This window comes from Polyodon spathula, chromosome 19, assembly GCF_017654505.1.
Source record: "Polyodon spathula isolate WHYD16114869_AA chromosome 19, ASM1765450v1, whole genome shotgun sequence".
Classification (NCBI taxonomy): Eukaryota; Metazoa; Chordata; class Actinopteri; order Acipenseriformes; family Polyodontidae; genus Polyodon; species Polyodon spathula.
Genome location: NC_054552.1, coordinates 12,731,246 through 12,747,194, shown reverse-complemented (window position 1 = coordinate 12,747,194; position 15,949 = coordinate 12,731,246). Strand labels below are relative to the sequence as shown.

Genomic DNA, 15,949 nt, shown 5'->3' with positions numbered 1-15,949 from the left:
AACAGTTGGAAAACAGTTTCAAAAAGGTGAACCCTGCCTGCCCTCTCAGATTTCACTATCAACATATGAAACAGACAAGCAGTAGGAAGCACAACTTACACTACTTTAAAACATGTGCATCATGCAAATTTAGAAATTGCGCTAAATATGTATTTTCTATACATAAGAACCCATGCATTGGAAAATCTGTTAAAACACATGGGAAAGTGTGTCATTCAAGACAGGAAAAGCATGGCCGTCAGGCACGTCAACCCAAAAGAGGACAAATTGCTATAGAAATAGGCAAACTAGGTGTGGGGAATTATGGTATAGTGCCCCACCCCTGGGCTATTTATGTGTGTTGTATGTTACGTGTAGTGTGTTAATGTTGGTGTATAGTCATTGGTACACAGGACATAAATGGGTCTGTGTAACACAAGTGTATATTTGTATTTAGGCACAAGGATTACACAGCACTAGTAATATGTGAGCACGGGGAATTGCACTTTTATTAATTCACGTGCAATTGTACCGAGACTCCAATTGAATGATTGATTAGCAATCAAGTCTCGGTACAGCTGCATAAAAGCATCATGTTTTCACTCACTCAGGGTTGTGTGTTCGGCGAGTGGAGAATGGGTGTGGAGAGGCGAAAGTAAAACGTAAAGTAAATAATAATATCAGCTCACCATGTTTGTCTGTGTAGTTTTTGTTTGTATATTTATTTTGGCTAAAGTACCGCGTTCTGTGTTTTGTTTGTCTTGCAACCTTTTATTTTCTGCTCTGTTTAATTATTAAATGCTGGGCGCAAGCAAGCGCTCAGCTTCACCAAATCTCCATCTCTCTGTTTATTTTGTGTTGTTTCCTGTTTCTGGTCTGACGTCACCCTCTGTAGCCGTCTTTGTGACAGGAATGCATTTTATAAAAATCTTGCTGAAACTCCCAGTGAAGCAGTCAGAAGTGGAAACACAACAGACCCTCTGACAAAAGACATCTTGAAGACCATTGCCAGCGAAATGAACAAAAAAATTCACATACATGATAATGTCCTTCACAAACTTTTTCTTACACAATAAATATTCATGGAATGTGACACCACCTCTGTTTTCTGGCCTGGTTACATTCAGCAACTGAACATTAACCATTCTCTGCTTGTTTATACACAGAGCTATCAAGGCAAAATGTAGTGAAGACAATAAAACAGAGGGGGCTAACCCTTACTACTGTCCTGGGATCCTTGAAGTCCTGCAGAATGACTACTTGCTAACATGCACCCTATAAGCAGATATGCACCCTATAAGCACAACAGAAAGGAAGTAATAAAATGAGAAGTGACTGGGAGCCGAAATACAAACTGTCATGTCAAGTGCTGGATGAATATTGTGAAAAACTCTGTGATGCAGAAAAAAAAAACTAGTCAGGCCTGCAGAGTTTGTATAAAATGCAAGTCAGTCTCAAAGGTCGATATCTTGAACATCTTCTCAACAACAGACTTGATGTAACCTTCAAGTTTGAAATGTGCAGCTTGCACAGTGATGGATATTGATCATTCCAAAGAGGGTTGGAATGACAAGCAACATAAAGTAGGCCTCAAGTTGAAGTCAAAGTTCTTCAACCCACCAAAAACCATACCTCATCCAAAAAAAGATAAACACCTTTATAGCGACTCTAACAATCTCGAATCAGATGACAATCCTAAAGATCTGGTAGCAGAGGGAACATCCAGTGGCCAAGGCAACTGTGAAAGCTATCAGGGTGATGAAGAGAAGCACACAGTAGAAGAGAAGGTGGGCATACAAATTATTATGATTATTATTACATCTTAGTATTAGTAGCAGGAGAAGGGGGAGTTGTTTAGTTATTTAGTTATTTTAAAAGTGCTAAATGATTAGTTAAAATATATAACACTATGTAACACAATTTTTGTTCCAGGGTAGTAAGTGTTATTTCCTAATTGCTTATGCCTCAAAAGTATAGAAAATGGCTATTATTCCCCACAAACTTTGATTTTGTGACCAGGACAGTGATATTTCAAAATATCACTATTTCCAATGGGAAAACGGGCAAATGTGTGTCTTTTCGTTCACATAAAGTCAGAAAAAAAAAACATATGAATCCAAATTAACATGTATTTATACTAAAGTAATACAAAAATGACTACAAAAGATTTAGAAGTGAGTAGTTTTTTGAGATTTAAGATTATACTGTAAATTTTTTTTTCTGACTTTATGTGAACAAAAATACATATTTGCCCGTTTTCCCATTGGAAATAGTGATATTTTGAAATATCACTGTCTTGGTTACAAAAGCAAAGTTTGTGTAAAAATAAACTAGTAGTGGGCTAAGGACCGCTCCAATTACAACAGGTACATTAGCTGTGTTTGCATTATAAAGTTCAAATTCAATGGCCACTGTTTGGGTTGTAAGTCATGGCGTGTCACCCACAAATGACGCATGATTGTGCTCGTTCCAAAAGTGCACGGCAAAAAAAGTGTGCAACTTGTGTCATTACACTTTGATCAATATACCAATACAATGATGTCAGCAGTTTATAACATTATTTATTCATTTCAGTGTATTATGAATAGGGCTGGGATTTAGTCACGGTGGTTGCGGGTGTCACGGATTCCGTGACTTTTGCTAGTGTCAACGATTTTTGTTGATGTGCGTAACTTGCGGGGATGTTAGTAAAAAGCAATACATTCATTGTTTATTAATTCTAATACATAATTACATATTTTGAACTAGCTCCAACATCGCACTTGCTGTCCTTTTTTTATTTTTTAAGTTTTTTTGGAGAAGAAAAAAAATTCTAAATCAAACTAAGCTCTTCAGTTAAATATTACTTGAAAGTTATGTTAATAGTTAATAAATTCAGTGTGTCTGTATGTGTGCGTGCGTGCGTGTGTGTGTCTGTGTGTGTGTGTGTGTGGTTGTGTGTGTGTGCATGCGTGTTTGTGTGTATGTGTGAGTGTGTGTGTGTACTATACTAACTGTCAGTATTCACTGCGGGACATACATTGTTTCCTCTTTTTAATTGAAATTATTGTTCCACTTGTGTTTTAATTGTTGTACGGTTGCACTTAATTTAATGTACATGTCTCTTGTCAGCCCCACACCCTCTCTGTGTGATTCTCTTGTGTATTTCTCGCCCCCAATGTGTTACTCTTGCTAACTCTTATAAAGTCTACCTTTAGTTAGTAGTCACCATTACAGAGGAAATAAAAAAGCAACACATTGAAATTTAATTTGCTTGTCTTGTCTTTCTTTGCTGAACCTGTGCACACCAACATCGTAATATGCTTTTATTAAAGTTATTTTATTAATTTTTTTTATCCCCGAGACTTTATTCTCCCTCTGTCATTTTCCCAGTGATTTTGAATGCATTGACCGTGACTGCTCCGTGATTTACGTTCAACTTTTCCGTGACAAACTTCTAGCCCTAATTCTAGCCCATGAGAACTACTAGATCATTATTACCAATCATTATTACCAAAATAATAATACTATGAATAATGACAGGATGTTTCAAGCTTCTACCCCTTCTGACAGCACGCAACACCAGATGAGGAAACTCGTTCCCTCCTCCCAATTATTGCGGTCCTGGGTGTTATGGATGAACTGGATCGACCTCGCCAAACAAATGCCACCATTTTCACCAGTATTACCAGTGCTCTAGCTGAACTTGGTATAAACAGAACGCTCCTTCAGGTACAAGATAAATTCAAGAAATATCTGTATCTGCAGAAGAGACAATGCCAGTGGCAGTGGCATCGGACCACACGTTCTGTGAAATACCAGTCCCATTAATTGCGCCAGCCGTCACTTACTTTTCTAAGCTAAAATACAGTGGCTCTCAAAAGTATTCACCCCCCTTGGACTTTTCCACATTTTATTGTGTTACAACATGGAATCAAAATGGATTTAATTAGGAGTTTTTGCTACTGATCAATACAAAATAAATCCATAATGTCAAAGTGAAAAATAAAATCTACAAATTGTTCTAAATTAATTACAAATACAAAACAGAAAATCATTGATTGCATAAGTATTCACCCCCTTGAGTCAATATTTGGTAGAGGCACCTCTTGTAGCAATCACAACCATGAGTCTGTTTGGATAAGTCTCTACCAGCTTTGCACATCTGGACACAGCAATTGTTGCCCATTCTTCTTTGCAAAATTGCCCAAGCTCCGTCAAGTTGGATGGGGACCTTTGGTGAACAGTAATTTTCAACTCTTTCCACGTATTCTCAATTGGATTGAGGTCCATGCTTTGAATGGGCCACTCCAGGACATTGACCTTTTTGTTTTTAAGCCACTCCAGTGGGGCTTTGGCTGTATGTTTGGGGTCATTGTCCCAGGTCTCTTGCAGACTTCAGCAGGTTTTCCTCCAGGATTTCTCTATACTTTGCTGCATCCATTTTGCCCTCTATCTTCACAAGCTTTCCAGGCCCTGACGCAGAGAAGCACCCCCACAGCATGATGCTGCCACCACCATGCTTCACGGTAGGGATGGCGTTCTCAGGATGATGTGCGGTGTTAGGCTTGCACCAAACATAACGCTTAGCATTGAGGCCAAAAAGCTCTATTTTGGTCTCATCAGACCATAGAATCTTGTTCCACTTTGTCTCAGAGTCTCCCACATGCCTTATGGCAAACTCAGCAGAGATGTGATGTAAGTTTTTTTCAACAATGGCTTTCTTTTTGCCACTCTCCCGTAACAGCCAGTTTTGTGAAGCACCCGGGCTATTGTTGTCGTATGCACAGTGTCAGATACTCAGTTTTTCAGGACGGCCTGTTCTAGACAGATTCACAGTTGTGCCATATTCTCTCCATTTCTTAATAATGGACTTTACTGTGCTCCGGGGAATATTCAATGCCTTGGAAATGTTCTTATATCCTACCCCTGATTGGTGCTTTTGAAGAACCTTATTCCAGATTTGCTTTGAATGTTCCTTCGTCTTCATGATGTAGTTTTTGTTAGGAAATGTACTAACCAACTGTTGGACCTCCCAGAGACAGGTGTATTTAACCTGAAATTATGTGAAACACCTTAATTGCACACAGGTGGACTCCATTCAACTAATTATGTGACTTCTAAAGATAATTGGTTGCACCAGAGCGTATTTAGGTGTGTCATAGCAAAGGGGGTGAATACTTATGCAATCAATTATTTTCTGTTTTTTATTTGTAATCAATTTAGAACAATTTGTAGATTTTATTTTTCACTTTGACGTTATGGACTTTTTTCTATTGATCAGTGGCAAAAACAGCTAATTAAATCCATTTTGATTCCATGTTGTAACATAATTAAATGTGGAAAAGTCCAAGGGGGGTGAATACTTTTGAGAGTACTGAAATCTATATTATTATGTTCTTCATCTTGGCAGCAAGAACCATCTTAACTGCAAGTCCTTTGCATTCTAGACAGATGGGGGGTAACTTCTCTTCATCTCTGCCCAGCGCGTAAAACCTCATGTAAACCCCTACGCATTATTTGAATGATATCCTTTATCGCGCAGCATCGCCTTTCAGCGCGTTTGGTGATATTAAAATAACCCTCCCATTATTTTATTATTAATGAGGTTGTTTGCATTTGGACGACTAAATACATTCTCTAAAATAAACTCTCATGTAAACGTGGAAGCAGAACTATCATGACCAAAAAAGAGCAAGAGATGTGTTCTCAAGCTCTTCAGTTTTTGCTTGTAAATTGTCCTGTATTATGATGTACACGCTGTATATGTGTTGTAATTATTTATTGACCCATACCAACACTTGTGTGCAATTAATTTAACCTTTTTGTGTTTAAAGGTTATTGACTACTACCTGAATCTCATCGCAGAAGGTAATGGTAGTTATATTTTGGACCACTGGCTTGTTGGAGGGACACAATGAAAATGTACAACAGCAAACTCTATCCAAGGCAATTGCATACTAATAATAATAAAATGGTGAACTTATTCTGCAAACATTATTCTAGGTGTAAGAACTTACTTCAGTTGATGCTCGGTACGTGGAAAAGGCTAATTGGTGTGCAGAATCTCTGAAGAAACCACCCCTCCTTCTTAATAGGGTTTAAATCTTTTTTTTTTTTTTTTTTTTTTTTTTTTCGACATGTTTGTTTGAAGTAAAAACAAAATGACTAATAATCCATCTGTTTTTCTCTTGCATGAAGTACGTAAATCTGGCAAGGGAGTTGACAGGACTTGACCCTTATGGAGAATCTTTAGCGACAGTTACAGATGCTATGGAGAAATGTAAGTAAGATTTGTTTAAATGCAGTTTCTTTAATTCTACTATTCCGCTCAATAGGCTAAATAGACTGTTTATGGGAGGTACCGTTGTCTGAGGTTCAACAGATTTGGAGTCAATAATGAGATAGCAAAATGAAACTGGAGGCCTCTTTTGCTTAATCATGCTAAGCAAGCTGACGGATCTAGTTGCGGCATCTATGTTATAAAGGTAGTGTATCTATGTTATAAAGGTAGTGTATCTATGTTATAAAGGTAGTGTATCTATGTTATAAAGGTAATTTATGTTACTTTCAGTTTGAAGATTTAGTATATAATTTACATGTCTGACAAATATATAAAACCGCAATGCATACATCAATATTTCACATATGTGACTCTGCTGGTCACAAATAAAGTGAGAATAGTTTGAAACTATGTCTGCAATAAAAACTGCTGGTTGAGGTTTCAATATTTTTTGTTTGTTTTTGTTTCAGTTTGCTGAATGCCTAATAAACAATGACACTGATGGAGTGCAGCATATTACTGAAAATGCTGAAAACCGGATGATCATTGCTAGTAACATTTTGAGATGGTCAGGTATCTATTCAAGTCGTTGTATGTGGTAAACGATAGATCAATTCTGTGTGAAATACTAATTTAAATTCTTAATTGGTCAAATAAAACATGTTTTTTTTTTTCTTTTAACAGATGATGTAGCTAAAGCTTGTGCTGTATGTGGAACTAAGAAAGAAAAGTCCAACACAAAATGGGTAGGTTGAAAAATTAAAGGACGTTTGAATGTTATTATCCAATAAAATACATGGAATGAATCGACATAAAATTAACCTGTCTATTTTGAAAATTTTAGATTGGTTGTGTCGTGTGCCATCGTTGGTTTCATGATGCCTGCTTAGATGCTGGAGTAGCAGAGCAAACTCTGTTGCAAACTGAAAAATGGAAATGCATAGCATGCACAGAATAATGCAAATAGAAGAGTACCGAGGCATACATTTAAAGTATTGATGCACATTTTTCATATTTGCAGACAGTGTATTGGCATAGGATCTAAAGATTTGCAGCATGCATTTTATTTTTGTTCACACAAATTTCTCAAGCTTTGTATTAAGGCTTGCTGTATATGCAACGTATTGAGCATCAACAAACATGTCATTTCTGTATAAATTCTGTGCATTTTAGAAAATGCTTTGTTTGTTTAGTTATAGGAAAATCATCACGTTTCAAAGCAAAACCTGGCATTTCTTCTTCTTCTTCTTCTTCTTCTTCTTCTTCTTCTTCTTCTTCTTCTTCTTCTTCTTCTTCTTCTTCGTAGTAGTAGTAGTAGTAGTAGTAGTAGTAGTATTGTTGTTGTTGTTGGTGGTGATGACGCTTTTCTTGCTGTTCTTGTTCTTATCCCCATTCTTGTTTTGTATAAAAATTAAAACCATATAGTACCCTAATCATGCTTTGTCATTTGATGCTATACATTTGCTCGCTGTCCTATTTCTCTAACCTGATACTTGCAAGTTTTCTCACTGCAACATTATAAACCACAGGAGGGACACCCTGGCAGCTGCAGTTCTTTAATGGGGGGAAGCAATAACAAATATGTGTGTGCGTGTTATATATATATATATATATATATATATATATATATATATATATATATATATATATATATATATATATATATATACACACACACACACACACACACACACACACGGCAAGAATTAAGAATTAATTCATTTTGTCCATTTGCTGCAAAGGCACTACATTATATTCACTTGCGCGTTTGCACATTAAAACAAAATAAGTGACGCAGGCTATGACTTTTAGCTTGTATATTTCGTGTTCATAACTAGAGATTGCTAACTTGAAAATCAACAAGACATGGCTTAAATTACTCGTTAGCATGACATCTTTTATGAGGTGAAATGACATTCTATTGCAAGTTTTTATGTAGGCGCTATGAACCATTATATTATATGCACCCTACCATTATATGTAACCTACTGTACAATATAAAGTGAATATGAATGTGTATTTTTTTTGTATTTCATAACTAGAGATTACCAACTCACAAATCAATGAAACATGGCTTAAATTACTCCTTAGCATGCCACCTTTCATTGGGTGAAATGTTAGTGTTTTGCGCGAATATCGACTATCCAATATTAACCTAACTTCACCAGGGTAGTTGTGATGGTGACCAAACATGTGTGAGTACTGTTGTGTAAAAAAGTAGATTAAAATGAACAGTTGCATTTAAGAAATGCAGAACAAGAACAGTAACAAATAAACATACACTTAAAAATGTCCTGGAAACTTAAAATAAAGAAAATAATGAATGAAGGGCTGTTATGCAGCAAAAAGCACAAGAATTAAACAAACAAGGAAGTGGAAAGATTACAATACAATAGATACAGACACAATAGATTTAGTTACATTGCTTACTGGCAGAAGTTGAAGTATGGTTTAATTGCACAAGACTTCATAGTTAGACGATGAGCGGATCATATCTCTAAGCAGGCACAGTAATCTAAGAGCACTGTTACCATTATGTAAAACAATATGTAGCGTGAGTTTTGTACTAAAGCAGGGTCAGCTGTTGCAGGGAAAACAAAATTTATTTTATAAACTGACTATTTAAATGTGAAAGCTGAACATACAGAAATACTTGGGACTGTAATTAGGAAGTGTACTGTGTACTGCAGCTTACTTGATTGCAGTAAAGAAAACAAAAACAAAAAAACCCCGCTATTTACTAAATGTAGCTCTCAGATTGTATGACAAATTGCTTGCTGTGGTGTATTTAATATGTAGATATAGAAGAACAAACTCGCCGTGGTGTATTTAATATGTAGTTATAGAAGAATAAACTCACTCCGAGTCCAATATAAACTTCACTGAAAAATAAACAACATGTAAATCATAAGAGCTGTCCTTGTTACATGCTGTCAGATCAGGACTTCACCAACACTGAGCATGAGAGCTGCAGCATGCTATTCCCCATATTATAACTGTACACAATTAAAGGTGTGGTCACCAATTCCATACACAACACTTGCAAAATATTTAAAATATAAACATGCTGACTTCATTGCAGTCATCAGCTGCACAGATTAACCATTCAGTAGAATGAGGCAACAAACAAGTGAGTCCGGACTCAACAAACCTGGTTGTAATGGGGTAGGTCTCGTTTTTACAACAGCAGCTTGAGATTGCTTAGTTACTGGTACACCTGGTGGTCGTGTTTGAAATACTGGTACTTTAGATGAAAAGGTTGAAAACCACTGGTCTATGTCAAGTTCAACACATTTGGTGTAGCAAGCAGTGTTCACATTTATACTTGACCTAAAGAATCGCAGGATACAGTTGTGAAGGCAGGATCTCATTGGATCACAGCGATTGTAGCTAACAAATTCCATACAATCTCCACATCATGAACATCCTTTCACTATATCTGTCTTTCTATTAGCAGTTTGGAAAGAAATCTCTATTTTAGCGAACATGTAATTTCATTTTAAAACATGACACGTATTCAGACTTTGCTTTTTAATAGTAACATTGTCCCAACTTCTTCAGGACCACCTTTCCTGGACCAGCTGCTTCCCCTAATGACCGGTGCTTTGTCCCACAGACGCAGAAAGTGTTTGGGATATCATGTTTCTATATGTTTCTTCTTTAAGTGCATGCAGTGGGTGGAGCTCCTGTTTTCTTATATATACAGCTGGGGCAGGGTGTGTATGTCACTGACATTCTTGCATAACAAACACGCATTAAAAACAGGAAGAGATGAGTACAGATGATGGTTCACTTCTTGTTTTGTGAACAGTCAAATGGCAGACAATACCTAATTATAGGAGACACAGGAACAGTAGGCAAAAGAGGAGCTTTGCCTTGTTTAGAATTGTTTAGTCACGTTCACACAGTACATGATCATTGTGGATGACTGTCCCTCGAACAAACATGATTCCACTGTCGTTGTGCTGTTGACTTTCATTTTATTCTGGTGTCACAGCACTTTAAAGTTCCAGTAAATCTTACAACAAGCACACTTTATGGTAAGGGTGAATTTTTTTATTTTTTTTAATGGTAATTTATTTGATGTCGTATAGAAGAATATTTATCGAATGCTCCTCACAGATACTTCAATGCTGTACTTCTGGTCCATGATGGAATTAATTTGATGTTGAAAATACGTCAGTCATAAGAAAAGCAGTGACTGGTACTCAAATGAGATCCAATGCGTCTAGCTTCTGGAGTTTGAGTTATTTTAAAGGAAGTAAATGACAAACATTTACAATATATGGTGATGTTTTTTTCTTACAAGCACTCCCATAAGCAACTAAGTATTCCTTCATGCACTGGTGAGGCCACACACTGTCCTATTATATAATACACTGATGAGACCGCACACTGTCCTATTATATAATACACTAGTGAGACAGCACACTGTCCTATTATGTCCCTTTGATACCCAGAATAGGAGACTGGTGAGACAGCACACTGTCCTATTCTGGGCACCAAAGTGTCATTGTGGCACTGGACATAGTCCAAACAAAAGCAACTAGACTAATCTCAGGGCTTAAAGCAATGAGCTAGGAAGAATCTATTTAGCCTGGAACAAAAAATAATTAAGAGGGACTTAATTGAAGTCTTTTTTTAAAAGGAGTTGACAAAGTTAACCCTAACCAATACTTTTAGCACAGTACAGAAACCAGGACTAGAGGACACAGTTGGAAATTAAGTCCAGATATAGAGATTTAGGACAGAGGAAATGAGATACTTCTTCACACAAAGAGTGGTGAGGGATACCTAGTCATGTTATTGAGACAGAATCACTGGGATCATTTAAGACCCACCTTGACAGTTTTGAGACAAATCAGCTAATATGAACTGGGCGAGCACTGGTGGGCCCAAATGGCCTCCTCTTTGGTATTATTTGTTATGTTCTCATCCAAGGGGAACAACAGTTCTCAGAAGAACATAAACAAGTCATCTGATAGTGAAAGTGCCTGGCAGTATATAAACATTTATTGTTGATTGAATTTCAGATACACACTTCTCTGAAAGAGATCTCTATTGCTCAACTGCATTAGTAATTTGCCCTGTCAGTGTTTAAACAGCAAGACAAACACAAGAAGAGAATTTCTCAGATAGGATCAGCCTTGCTCAAATTCCATGAATACCAGATCCTGGGTGCCATCTAAGAACCCATTTATCAAACCTGGACCTGCTGCTCTAATAACAGATTTATCAAGCCTGGACAAGTTGCTGCATCTAATAACCTCTTTAACAAGCCTAGATGAACTGCTGCTACTAATAACACATTTATTAACCCTGGACAAGTTGCTGCATCTAATAACAGATTTATTAAGCCTGTACAAGCTGCTACATCTAATAACCCATTTATCAAATCTGGATGAGCTGCTTCTAATAACCCCTTTAACGAGCCTGGACGAGCTGCTGCATCTAATAACCCATTTATTAAGACTGGACAAGCTGCTGCATCTAATAACCCCTTTAACGAGCCTGGACGAGCTGCTGCATCTAATAACCCCTTTATCAAGCCTGGACTTGTGGGGTGGGGCACTGTGTGGAAGCTCACAATAATGCTGTCTGTGCCACTAAAGGAAGACAGCCATGTTTAATTTTCTTCACCCTGGAATAACCAGCAGTCCCGCATCCTGTGAGCTACGAGTGTGGCTAGGAGTATACAGGGTGAATAACCAGCAGCCCCACATCCTGTGATCTATGAGTGTGGCTAGGAGTATACAGGGTGACTAACCAGCAGGCTCGCATCCTGTGATCTATGAGTGTGGCTAGGAGTATGCAAGGTCAATAATTCCTGTTAACTGAGTGCTAATCCAAAGCAGTTTACCTTAACCAGTCCACAGCACATTTAGCATGTGCTTGATGCTCGCATTGCTGTTACACGATTATTTCATTATAGCATTTTTATATAGTATACATTTTTTTAACTGACTATATATATATATATATATATATATATATATATATATATATATATATATATATATATATATATATATATATATATATATATATATATGTATATTTTTGCTATCTGTTCCTTCAATTGTTAACAGATACTATTCATGAGTGTACAAAAGTGTGCTATTTTTAAGGATAACAATAAGAGATATTTAAGCAGAAGGATACAATATACACCTCTTAGAATTTCAGGAGTTCTCATAAGCACAAAAGTAGGGTGGGCCATTGATCCACTTTACCATGGGTTGCCATGTTTTTATTTTTTTTTTAAATATACTTTACCATACCTCTCTGGGCTTTGCAATGCTTTAACTATGCTTTACTATGATTTTACTTTTATAGAAGCTCATGCGATATATTTAAAAGGTAATGTTCCAGCAATCAGTTTCATTTAGGAGTGTAGACTCTGACAGGAGAAAGAGGGAGAGGCATTGCATTACCTGTTCCATGCTGTGCTGTCGCTAAGCTGCAAGGCCTGGCGGGTAGCATGGAATCGAGGGAGGTCGCTGAGAACCGGGGAGCTCATGAAGCGAGGGCGTGGCCGTCGGAAGGAGCCCATCTTGTGGGGTGGAATTGTTGGGTCGGAGGAGGGGTCTGGAGACCTTTGGAGATGAGGATGGGACGGGGATCAGAAAAGCCAGCTCCACAATGAGATCCAGCAGGATCACACTGCGGATACACTACAGGAACCACATCCAGGAGATTCCGGAACCTCTAGCTGCCAGGGAGAAACAGACAGGGAATAACTGCGAGATCCACACTGGGATTGTTTTTTGGCTACTTTCTAAATTGAGGGTTGAAATGATTCATTGTGTCTGGATGAATCATGATACTTCCTTAACATGATATATATCGAATACAAAACCATTTTTAGTGCACGAAATGGTTCTTCAGTGATAAAATCATGTTATTCACAATAGGAATTGTAAAGCTCTTTTCCTTCTTTATCTTACAGAGATGGATCTAGTGTATTACTTCTTCAACTAGTTCCAAGCTAGGAGCTAGAAATGAGAGACACACAGGTTCAGACCAGATTCAGTCGTTCTTATATTACAGTGACACAGTAATTCTTTACTCATTCCACCTGTCTGTATATTAGAATGCTTTTGTCTGAAGCAGGCAAACATGCCACTGCTCCAGGGTAACTAAGTGAGGCACTAACATGAGCTCCTGGTAACTGTGGGATCCTTATAGGATACAGCGGCTCTCAAAAGTATTCACCCCCCTTGGACTTTTCCACATTTTATTGTGTTACAACATGGAATCAAAATGGATTTAATTAGGAGTTTTTGCCACTGATCAACACAAAAAAAGTCCATAATGTCAAAGTGAAAAATACAATCTACAAATTGTTCTAAATTAATTACAAATACAAAACAGAAAATAACCTGACTGATAAATGACCTAAACACCTTTAATAGCTTGATCCAAAATATGTTTCAACACAACCGAATAAACAACAGCTATATAGAAACTTAGTAACAAGAATGTCATCACAATTAGAATTCTTGAGATTCATACATATGAGAGTCTCTACCAATCTCCCCAGAGTCAGAATCTCAACGTGTCCTAACCAGGGAGCACAGACAAGCTACCAACACCCCTTGATTCACATACTGTTAATATTATGTGGCTCAAGAAGGTCCTTCAATATAACTGGATACGCAGCACTCTAAATATACTGTATGTAAAAACAGACAAACATAGTTTCCTCTAATTACATTTATAAACACTCTTTCTTGTGTCAAGCCGACCAAGGTCTATTACACAAAAACAGCAGCAGAAGAAATGTCTCAGTCCATAGTGCTTTTTGGAAGTCTGAGTACAGAATATAATGTCATAAGATCTTTTTGTGTAATTTCTTGCAGTAACCATAGAAGCCCAAGAATGTTGTCCTGGTCCTGTTCTAACCTGTGTTGGCTGTCTCCCGGGGTGTTGCTGCTACAGCATACACTTCTCTGGTTTCCATGGTTTCACATGACATGGAGGTGAGGCTGATGGGTCTGTAGCATCCTGGTTCCACCTTATCTCCCTTTTTAAATATGGGTACCACATTTCTCATGCAGCTTACTATATATGTTAAAAGTTCAGAATTTTCTATCAAATACAGTACCGACACAAATTAAGCAGAACACATACTGTAAGATACCAAAGAAGCATGAGACAGAATTTATAGACCTAATACCGACCCAGCTGATTGTATTCAAGTTTTAGCATCCCTGACATATCTGGCTATAATGGAATCCTGGGTTACCCCTGACGTGCCAGTAAGAAGCTGCATGATTCACTTTGCTATTCCTGTAAGAAAGAGCAAAGTTATTTTAAACTGAGAATGTGGCAATGACTGCACAGATCAAAGAAATCAAAAATGAAAAACAGTCATCAGAATCATAGTTTTTACATATGGTTAACTCACTCCTACACACCGTCTCAATAAACATGAAACACGCAAAAAAGTAATGATTCTTGCAAAGAAATGTAAGCAGTTCACCTGCTAAGTCAGGAGGAAACCTTTGAAAAGGGGAACTAGTTTGTGAATGTGAAAGCACTGCTGTTGGGATCTATGCCACAATAAGCTGTACAGAGGTAGGCAACTTTCCACATATAAACCCTCTCTAAACATAATAAAGCGGTTGATGATTAACAAAAAGAATAACAGTTCAGTAAAATGTTAAAGATACACTGCTAGTGGAAAGCATCTGCCATGTTATACAGTAACGACAATATCTCTGATCATGTTTATAATAGTGTTATACAATAATGGCCGTATTTCTCATGTTTCATAACACTATTATACAGTAATGACAACATGTCTTATGTTTTATGACACTCTATTATACATCTTTTATAACATTGCAGCCAATTGCAGAAAGTATTTTTTCTTTAATTTTAAATATCTTTATATGAATGAATTTTTATAATTATATTAACAAGGATATAGTTGGGGGACCCAATGAGAAACACATTGAGGACTGTTTATCTATAAGGAGCTTTATAGCTGGTTTATTCATTTCTGAATGTAAAAACAAAAACAAAATGATTAAACATGAAACTAAGATGTGATTTACACTAGTGATTGACAAAACAGGTTGTCCAACAGACTACTGTACAATACAAACGTATAAGCAAATGGCATACATGAACTGAATCCACTATGTGCTCATGGGAAAATAGTTATGCACAATCAGGAGCCTCCTTAAGGAATATCTCCCAATACAGAAGGTGTGTCAAACTCAGTTCCTGGAGGGCCGCAGTGCCTTCTGGCTTTCGTTCCACCCAACCTCTCAATGATCTAATTATTTGATTAATTAGACACATTGAACAATTCTCTCCAGGCCTCAGAATGTTTTATACGTCGTGTTCCTTGAATCAAATGCATTTTCTTAAATCATCAACTGTAAAAAGACTTGAAAAAACATGAAATATGTCCAATTGAACAAATAATTCATTTTTAAGTTAAGTTAATTAATTTAATTATTGGAATGAAAGCCAGAAGACCCTGCAGCCCTTGAGGACTGGAGTTTGGAAGTTTGGAAAAAGGAATGGCAATCAAAAAAGCACCGTTCTGAAAGTCCTATAGGGACTCTGTAACGAGGGAAGATCTGTGCTGACTCTGCTGGCGTGTTCATAGTGCTGCAGGAAGAGGGCAGCAGTCGTCCAACACCCGCCTGGCGGTCATGGCAGTGACATGAAGAGGTGGGAGAGAGGCTGTGT

General features: G+C 37.3%; 1 protein-coding gene across 1 annotated transcript in view; it reads right to left on the bottom strand.

Annotated features, from left to right (window-relative positions):
• Nucleotides 1-15,949, bottom strand: part of LOC121294961 (proline-rich protein 5-like) — a 44,782-nt gene that overhangs the window by 12,834 nt on the left and 15,999 nt on the right. Inside the window, exon 2 of the mRNA XM_041219217.1 lies at nt 12,676-12,953. Within this exon, the coding sequence (XP_041075151.1) occupies nt 12,676-12,794 (119 nt within the window). The 5' untranslated portion in view covers nt 12,795-12,953. The remainder of the gene's footprint in view (nt 1-12,675; nt 12,954-15,949) is intronic.